Source organism: Caretta caretta, chromosome 23, assembly GCF_965140235.1.
Source record: "Caretta caretta isolate rCarCar2 chromosome 23, rCarCar1.hap1, whole genome shotgun sequence".
NCBI lineage: Eukaryota > Metazoa > Chordata > Testudines > Cheloniidae > Caretta > Caretta caretta.
This window is the reverse complement of record NC_134228.1, coordinates 6,854,676-6,863,795: the sequence shown is the minus strand read 5'-3', so window position 1 is coordinate 6,863,795 and position 9,120 is coordinate 6,854,676. Positions and strand designations below refer to the sequence as shown.

General features: G+C 72.3%; 1 protein-coding gene across 2 annotated transcripts; it reads right to left on the bottom strand.

Moving 5' to 3' along the window:
- Positions 1-3,146: 3,146 nt before the first annotated feature.
- OPA3 (outer mitochondrial membrane lipid metabolism regulator OPA3) lies at positions 3,147-4,758 on the bottom strand. 2 transcript variants are annotated; one of them, XM_048834393.2, is made up of 2 exons: positions 4,560-4,758; positions 3,147-3,707 (listed from the first exon to the last, which is right to left on the bottom strand). In XM_048834393.2, the coding sequence occupies exons 1-2, from the start codon at positions 4,699-4,701 to the stop codon at positions 3,379-3,381; spliced, it is 471 nt and encodes a 156-aa protein (XP_048690350.1). In that variant the 5' UTR covers positions 4,702-4,758; the 3' UTR covers positions 3,147-3,378. The 2 variants fall into 2 exon arrangements, with proteins under 2 accessions (XP_048690350.1, XP_074978609.1); XM_075122508.1 differs by lacking the exon at positions 4,560-4,758 and adding an exon at positions 3,937-4,123.
- Between the last annotated feature and the right edge of the window lie 4,362 nt (positions 4,759-9,120).

Below are 9,120 nucleotides of genomic sequence, written 5' to 3'. Positions count from 1 at the left end.
ATAGTTTGTGCCTTTATGGGGGGGGGTGGGGGGGCTGCATCAAACCCTCCCTCCCACCCTGTGCTGAGGGGGGACAGAGGGGCTGCTGAAGTTCAGCGTCGTTGCCTGAGCGACACCCCAATTATCCCCCACCGAGCGCCTCACCAGCCCCATCAGCCAGGGCTGGGGCTGGGCCTGGGCCCCCCATACGCCCCTCAGCATCCTCTGCCTGCTGTACCCATCCCCCGGGCTGGCAGCAGGGCCAAGCGGGGCACCTGGGCCCTCCCAGAGCTGCCCGTGCCAGATGCCTGCCTCGGAGCCCCACTCACCCTGGCGGGGTGAGAGGAGGGGGACAGCGGGGGTTGGGGGGGGTGCACCTGGGGCATTGCTGCAGCCTCCAGCCAGGCTGGGGTGCATGGGGCGGGGAGGCCACAAAGGCTGGGACTAGAAGAAATTCCAGGGGCCCTGAGGGGAGTGGGGAGGGGGGGGTCAGGGCAGCCCCAGGAGGCTGCGGGGTTGTAACGGCCATAAAGGGGATCCCCGCTCTGCCTGGAACCACCCCCAGCACCAACAGGGGTGGGAGGTGGGGGGGCCCCACTACAACCCAGCTGTGGCCCGGGCAAAGGCCTGGGGAGGGGTTCTGCCCCCCAACACCCTCCGCCTCGGAGCCAGGGGAAGCCAGGTGCCTTGTCACCGCATGGCCTTCTCATTAAGCACTAGGAAGGGTGGGACTGGGGTTGGGGGGTGGGAGCAGGGAGCGGGCTGGCCTGGCTCCAGGTGGGGGTGGTGGGGTGTAGGGCTTTGCCAGGGACACAAGCTGGGCTGTTGCTGGAGTCGTGTCCCCCCACCCCCCGAACCTGGCCACCTGCAGGCAGTCTCAGGCCTGGACCAACTTGGTGGGGGAATCCATCTCCCTCGAGGGCTGGGGCAGGGGAGCAGGGCCCAGGGCCCTGACTGGGGTCCAGCACCTCCTGCTGCCCAGGAGCTGCCATTGCTGGGCAAATTGCAGGGGTGATGCCATTTTCGTGCCTGCCCTCACCAGGTGCCAGCTGGCAGAGACGCACAGCCCAGCCCCCGCCAACCTCTCCCTACCTGGCCAGGCCTGTCCCACCCCCTGCCAACCTCTCCCTGCTTGGCCCCAGCCAGGCCCACACCCAGCCACCTGAACTCTGCCCCCTGGCCAGGCCTGCCCCAGCCAGCACCCCCTCCCCACACACAGTTGTGGGGTGTGACTAAGTGGGACTGTTCTTAATGTTTCCTCTGAATAGTATGGGGGTGCCTCAGTTTCCCTTATGCAGTTCTTAAGTGTCTAGGTGGTGGGGTAAGGGTGTATGATCGTTGCAGAGCCCTAGAGGGCAGGTATGTGCAGGGGTCTGGATACAGAGAATGGCCAACACCCTGTTTCCTGACAACTGATGGCCTGGGCCCTTCCCCCCTGCAAGGTGAGAGCTAAAGGGTTGGAGAACAAAGGAATCAGGTAACCTCGAAAGCCCAGAGGAGGAGGGGCTGGAGGGAGTTTCAGTTTGGGGCTGGCTGGAGACATAGAGTGAAGGGCAGACATAGTTGTCTGGTTCACTGGCCCCCAAAATGGACCCAGCTGAGAGGTCCGGTTCTCTGCACCTGCAAGCTCTGTTTTAGACCATGTTCCTGTCGTCTAATAAATCTCTGTTTTACTGGCTGGCTCAGAGTCACGTCTGACTGCAAAGTTGTGGGGCAGGACCCTCTGGCTTCCCCAGGAGCCCGCCTGAGCGGACTCGCTGTGGGAAGCGTATGGAGGGGCAGAGGAGGCTGAATGCTCTGAGGTCAGACCCAGGAAGGTGGAAGCCGTGTGAGCTGTTTGCCCTGCAGACAGGCTGCTCACAGAAAGGAGACTTCCCGAGAGTCCTGCCTGGCTTCATGGGGAGCAGTTCCAGAGCATCGCCCAGGGACTCTGTGACAGGTGGGGATGGGGAGCGGGCAGCTGGTCCCTAGGGCTTCACTCCAGCAGGGCAGCTGTCAGCCAGTTTCTCCAGGCCCAGCCATGGGGTGGGGGGGTCTGGCAAAAAGTTATCCTAAATCTGCCTGCCCCAGCCCTGCTAGCTGCGGGTGAGGGCCAGCAGAGCTGATGTGCGGGGCAGGTCCCTGGGCAGGGTGCTCCCATAGGGGGCACATGCCCTGGGCATGGCACCCCCCCAATAACTGCTCAGAAACCAGCCCCAGGCCTCTGAAGCAACTGCAACCAGGACTGACATCTCTCCCTCCAACTCTCAACCCCACGCTGCCCATCAAGCAGGACCCTTCTTGCTCAAGGCCCTGTGAGCAGGTGTTGCCCCCCACATGGGCTGCATGGCCAGCAAATGGCTTCCCGCCAGCAGTGCCAGGGGGCTCTTGCTAAGGTCCAGAGTGGTGGGGCTGACAGGGCACCTGGGTTCTGTTCCCAGGGCTGGGGCCCCGCACTGCCCAAGCCCTCGGCACCGTCCAGGGCCAGTGTGGGCCTTTCCAGCACCCCTTCCCCCCACCCCAGAACCGGGCCTCCCCAACATCCCTGCCCCCTCCCCAGCCAACTCCCAGAACCAGGCCTCCCAGCCCCCCTCCCCATGGCTCCTCCCCCTCCGGGCAGAGCCAACCTAAGGAAGCTGGTTCAATCCCTGGACCAAGCCAAGGATGCCTTCGCTAACACCAGCCACGGGGGAATCCTGGGGGAGCAGCCCCACCTCTCTGGGCTAGGGCAGAAAGTGTCCAGGGCAGCCCCTGCCCCCGCCAGACCAGCAGCAGGGCCTGGCCATGTGGGTCCTGTTGGACTGGAGGAGCTGGGGGGCCCTGGGCCTGCATGGAAGGGGGGCGCATAGAGACCTCCAACCCCTGCCCCACTGCATTAATCAGCTTTGCCCGTGCAGCCCCACCCAGTGGCTCCCCCTAGGAATCACTCTGGCCAGGCTGCCCCATGGACTGCGCCCCATGGAGTGCACCCTCGGCCAGGCACCCGGAAGGGAGGTGGCTCTGGCTGGGCCCCCTGCTGCCCGAGCCATGACAGGCCCTAGGGAAGGGGCCGATCCCAGACCCCGGGGAAGGATGAGCTGGGACCAGTTCCACTTTCTATGGGAGCCCCGGGCCCAAAGGAGTGCTGCTGGCAGACCTATGGCTCCGCCCCTTTTTCCCAGCCCCGCCCCAATCATGGCTCCGCCTCCTCAGCAGCAGGTGGGTTTTAATGGATGACTATTTACACTGTAGAAAACTCAAACTCTGCAGGCGCGGAGGCTGGTCATGAGCCGGGACCCCCCAGCCCACACGGGGGGCCTGTCTCGCTCGCTTCGTCCAGCGCAGGCTCCTCCCGGCCCAAGCCAGCTCTGCGCCCTGGCACCGGGGGGCAGGGCCCACACGTGCCAGGCTCCTCCTTGGCAGCCTGTCCCGGGGGGGCCCCTATTTCTTGGCACTGGTGGAGACGTCCAGCAGCAGGCGGTTCACCTCACGCAGCTGCGCGTCCAGGGTCTCCACGGCCAGGCCCAGCTCGGCCACCTGCTCCTGCAGGCCCAGCAGGGTGCTGCTCTGCTCCTCCTCCTTCCTCCGGGTGTTGGAGGCCTGGCGCGCGTACTCCAGGAAGATGCACAGGCCGCCCACGCCGAAGACGATGGCTTCGCCCAGCAACTCCGCGCCCAGCTCCGCTGCCGCCTCCTCGTTCAGGGGCTTGATGGTGGCGCCACGGAAGCCCATGATCCGCATCTTGGTTCGCATCTCGACCCAGTGGTACACTGCAGGGGGGAGGGGCATGAGTGGGGGGGCTGCCAGCCCAGCCCCCCGCCGGCCCGGCCCCGGGCCCCCCATAGCCCTGCCGGTGCCCCTCGCTCCCGACCCGCAGCCCCCGCCGGCAGAGCCCCGGGCCCCCCATAGCCCTGCCGGCGCCCCTCGCTCCCGACCCGCAGCCCCCGCCGGCCCGGCCCCAGGCTCCCCATAGCCCTGCCGGTGCCCCTCGCTCCCGACCCGCAGCCCCCGCCGGCCCGGCCCCGGGCTCCCCATAGCCCTGCCGGTGCCCCTCGCTCCCGACCCGCAGCCCCCCGCCGGCCCGGCCCCGGGCTCCCCATAGCCCTGCCGGTGCCCCTCGCTCCCGACCCGCAGCCCCCCGCCGGCCCGGCCCCGGGCTCCCCATAGCCCTGCCGGTGCCCCTCGCTCCCGACCCGCAGCCCCCGCCGGCCCGGCCCGGCCCAATCAGGGAGCTGTGGGGGGGCGTGTCAAGGGTCACTTCACGGCTTTGCTTTGTGGGTGCCTGTTCACTGTGAGCCGTGGGCCCGCCCTTGGGCTCCGCCTATTGGCCCTCTGGACCCACGCCCCGCCCTCAGTCTCCAACCATTGGTTCAAGGGACCCCGGTTCCGCCCCGCGCCCCCATTGCCCAGCTATGCTCTTTGCCCCGCCACCGCAACAATCCCATTGGCCTGCAGAGATCCAGCCCCGCCCCCGCATCGCCTCCATTGGCCCGCAAAGCTCTGTCCCGCCCCCGCATGCGCCCCGTTGGCTCCCTGTACTCGCTGCCCCGCCCCTCCGGAGCCCCACTGGCCTGTAGCCCCGCCCCATTGGCTCAGCGCCCCGCACGCGGCCTGTCACTCACGCTGCGCGGGCGGCCCGCAGACGTAGGCCCGGAAAAAGGGGCTGGCGCGAGCCCCTGCCTTGATGCGCGCGGCTAGGGGCCGACTCAGCTGCCGCACGCCCAGGTACAGGAGCTTCGCGATGGGGAACGCGCCGGCCACCATCCTCCCACCCGGCGGCCCCGCGCCGCGCCGCCGTGACGTCAGCGCGCAAGCCCCGCCCCGTCGCCTGCAGCGCCACTGAAGGGGCGGGGCGCATAATATGCAAACGATGCTCATGAATATGCGAGTTTGCGCCGTGCGCCCGCCGGATAAGTCTAATCAATATGCAAATTAGAAGGTGGGTATGCAAAAGAAGTCATGAATATGCAATAGCTGGGTATGCATTCCAGACGTGCGGCGCCCGAGTATAGGCAAATCCTTGCCCGAGTATGTAAATTAGCTCATGGGTATGCAAATTAGAACACGGGCCACCTCCCCACGTGTCTCCCACCCCACTTCCCGCCCACCCCGCAGGAGATGAGGTGGAGCGCGGGGCCTGACGGCTTGTCAGAGCCTGGGGGCGGGGCCAGGAGAGCGGGGCGGGGTCTCGGCAGGGGGCGTGTCCCCGGCAGTCAGGACTGAGCGCTAGGGGGCGCCGTGGAGCGGGGTCCGGGGGCTCGGCAGGGGAACTGGGGGGGAGCGCTGTGGATCAGGGCAGGGGCACTGGGGGACGCTGTGGAGCGGGGCGGGGGTCTCGGCAGGGGGACTGGGGGGGCGCCATGGAGCGGGGTCCGGGGGCTCGGCAGGGGGACTGGGGGGAGCGCTGTGGATCAGGGCAGGGGCACTGGGGGACGCTGTGGAGCGGGGCGGGGGTCTCGGCAGGGGGACTGGGGGGGCGCCATGGAGCGGGGTCCGGGGGCTCGGCAGGGGGACTGGGGGGGCGCCGTGGAGCGGGGTCCGGGGGCTCGGCAGGGGGACTGGGGGGAGCGCTGTGGATCAGGGCAGGGGCACTGGGGGACGCTGTGGAGCGGGGCGGGGGTCTCGGCAGGGGGACTGGGGGGGCGCCGTGGAGCGGGGTCCGGGGGCTCGGCAGGGGGACTGGAGGGGGGCCGCCATGGAGCGGGGTCCGGGGGCTCGGCAGGGGGACTGGGGGGGCGCCGTGGAGCGGGGTCCGGGGGCTCGGCAGGGGGACTGGGGGGGCGCCGTGGAGCGGGGTCCAGGGGCTCGGCAGGGGCACTGGGGGGGCGCTGTGGATCAGGGCAGGGGCACTGGGGGACGCTGTGGAGCGGGGCGGGGGTCTCGGCAGGGGGACTGGGGGGGCGCCGTGGAGCAGGGTCCAGGGGCTCGGCAGGGAGACTGGGGGGGCGCCGTGGAGCAGGGTCCAGGGGCTCGGCAGGGGCACTGGGGGACGCTGTGGAGCGGGGCCGGGGGCTCGGCAGGGGGACTGGGGGGGCGCCGTGAAGCGGGGTCCGGGGGCTCGGCAGGAGACTGGGGAGGCGCCTTGGAGCGGGGTCCGGGGGCTCGGCAGGGGGACTGGGGGGGCGCCGTGGAGCGGGGTCCAGGGGCTCGGCAGGGGCACTGGGGGGGGGGCGCTGTGGATCAGGGCAGGGGCACTGGGGGACGCTGTGGAGCGGGGCCGGGGTCTCGGCAGTGGGACTGGGGAGGCGCCTTGGAGCGGGGTCCGGGGGCTCGGCAGGGGGACTGGGGGGGCGCCGTGGAGCGGGGTCCAGGGGCTCGGCAGGGGCACTGGGGGGGGCGCTGTGGATCAGGGCAGGGGCACTGGGGGACGCTGTGGAGCGGGGCGGGGGTCTCGGCAGGGGGACTGGAGGGGGGCCGCCATGGAGCGGGGTCCGGGGGCTCGGCAGGAGGACTGGGGAGGCGCCGTGGAGCGGGGTCCGGGGGCTCGGCAGGGGGACTGGGCGGGCGCCGTGGATCGGGGTCCGGGGGCTCGGCAGGGGGACTGGGGGGGAGCGCTGTCGATCAGGGCAGGGGCACTGGGGGACGCTGTGGAGCGGGGCCGGGGGCTCGGCAGGGGGACTGGAGGGGGGCCGCCATGGAGCGGGGTCCGGGGGCTCGGCAGGGGGAGTGGGGGGGCGCCGTGGAGCGGGGTCCGGGGGCTCGGCAAGGAGACTGGGGGGGCGCTGTGGATCAGGGCAGGGGCACTGGGGGACGCTGTGGAGCGGGGCCGGCGTCTCGGCAGCGGGACTGGGGGAGCGCCGTGGAGCGGGGTCCGGGGGCTCGGCAGGGGGACTGGGGGGCGCCGTGAAGCGGGGTCCGGGGGCTCGGCAAGGAGACTGGGGAGGCGCCGTGGAGCGGGGTCCGGGGGCTCGGCAGGGGGACTGGGGGGGGGCGCCGTGGAGCGGGGTCCGGGGGCTCGGCAGGGGGACTGGGCGGGCGCCGTGGATCGGGGTCCGGGGGCTCGGCAGGGGGACTGGGGGGGAGCGCTGTGGATCAGGGCAGGGGCACTGGGGGACGCTGTGGAGCGGGGCCGGGGTCTCGGCAGGGGGACTGGAGGGGAGGCGCCGTGGAGCGGGGTCCGGGGGCTCGGCAGGGGGACTGGGGAGGCGCCGTGGAGCGGGGTCCGGGGGCTCGGCAGGGGGACTGGGCGGGCGCCGTGGATCGGGGTCCGGGGGCTCGGCAGGGGGACTGGGGGGGAGCGCTGTGGATCAGGGCAGGGGCACTGGGGGACGCTGTGGAGCGGGGCCGGGGGCTCGGCAGGGGGACTGGAGGGGGGCCGCCATGGAGCGGGGTCCGGGGGCTCGGCAGGGGGAGTGGGGGGGCGCCGTGGAGCGGGGTCCGGGGGCTCGGCAAGGAGACTGGGGGGGCGCTGTGGATCAGGGCAGGGGCACTGGGGGACGCTGTGGAGCGGGGCCGGGGTCTCGGCAGGGGGACTGGAGGGGGGCCGCCATGGAGCGGGGTCCGGGGGCCTCGGCAGGGGGACTGGGGGGGGCGCCGTGAAGCGGGGTCCGAGGGCTCGGCAAGGAGACTGGGGAGGCGCCGTGGAGCGGGGTCCAGGGGCTCGGCAGGGGGACTGGGGGGGCGCTGTGGATCAGGGCAGGGGCACTGGGGGACGCTGTGGAGCGGGGCGGGGGTCTCGGCAGGGGGACTGGAGGGGGGCCGCCATGGAGCGGGGTCCGGGGGCTCGGCAGGGGGACTGGGGGGGCGCTGTGGATCAGGGCAGGGGCACTGGGGGACGCTGTGGAGCGGGGCCGGGGTCTCGGCAGGGGGACTGGGGGGCGCCGTGAAGCGGGGTCCGGGGGCTCGGCAAGGAGACTGGGGAGGCGCCTTGGAGCGGAGTCCGGGGGCTCGGCAGGGGGACTGGGGGGGCGCCGTGGAGCGGGGTCCAGGGGCTCGGCAGGGGCACTGGGGGGGGCGCTGTGGATCAGGGCAGGGGCACTGGGGAACGCTGTGGAGCGGGGTCGGGGTCTCGGCAGGGGGACTGGGGGGGCGCCGTGGAGCGGGGTCCAGGGGCTCGGCAGGGGGACCGGGGGGGCGCTGTGGATCAGGGCAGGGGCACTGGGGGACGCTGTGGAGCGGGGCGGGGGTCTCGGCAGGGGGACTGGAGGGGGGCCGCCATGGAGCGGGGTCCGGGGGCTCGGCAGGGGGACTGGGGGGGCGCTGTGGATCAGGGCAGGGGCACTGGGGGACGCTGTGGAGCGGGGCCGGGGTCTCGGCAGGGGGACTGGGGGGCGCCGTGAAGCGGGGTCCGGGGGCTCGGCAGGAGGACTGGGGGGGCGCCGTGGAGCGGGGTCCAGGGGCTCGGCAAGGAGACTGGGGAGGCGCCTTGGAGCGGAGTCCGGGGGCTCGGCAGGGGGACTGGGGGGGCGCCGTGGAGCGGGGTCCAGGGGCTCGGCAGGGGGACGGGGGGGGGCGCTGTGGATCAGGGCAGGGGCACTGGGGAACGCTGTGGAGCGGGGTCGGGGTCTCGGCAGGGGGACGGGGGGGGCGCTGTGGATCAGGGCAGGGGCACTGGGGGACGCTGTGGAGCGGGGCGGGGGTCTCGGCAGGGGGACTGGAGGGGGGCCGCCATGGAGCGGGGTCCGGGGGCTCGGCAGGGGGACTGGGGGGGCGCCGTGGAGCGGGATCCGGGGGCTCGGCAGGGGGACTGGGAGGCGCCGTGGAGCGGGGTCCGGGGGCTCGGCAGGGGGACTGGGGGGGGCGCTGTGGATCAGGGCAGGAGGACTGGGGAGGCGCCGTGAAGCGGGGTCCGGGGGCTCGGCAGGGGCACTGGGGGGGGGCGCTGTGGAGCGGGGTCCGGGGGCTCGGCAGGGGCACTGGGGGGGGGGGCGCTGTGGATCAGGGCAGGGGCACTGGGGGACTCTGTGGAGCGGGGCGGGGGGCTCGGCAGGGGGACTGGAGGGGGGCCGCCATGGAGCGGGGTCCGGGGGCTCGGCAGGGGGCGTCTCCCCGGCTGTCAGCGCTGGCCCCCTTGCTCCACGCAGCCCGCCAGCCCTGTGCAGTTGGGGGCTGCGTTTGATAGGAGCCGTAGAACAGCTCCTGACTCTGCCCCGCAGAGGCCCCTCCCACGGCTCTTCCCCCCCCCCCCCGCCCCTCCCCCCCTTCGGCCACTTCCCTGGCTTCGAGATTCTCCCTAACTCCTTG

What these genes read in the sequence shown, in the direction of transcription:
- OPA3 (XM_075122508.1), bottom strand. Translation starts at nt 4,102, where the DNA reads ATGGGGAGCCCGGGGCCGGGCCGGCGGGGGGCTGCGGGTCGGGAGCGA. An exon ending in CGGGCCGGCGGGGGCTGCGG is followed by an intron (nt 3,708 to 3,936) that starts GTCGGGAGCGAG and finishes TCCCCCCTGCAG; the next exon opens with TGTACCACTGGGTCGAGATG.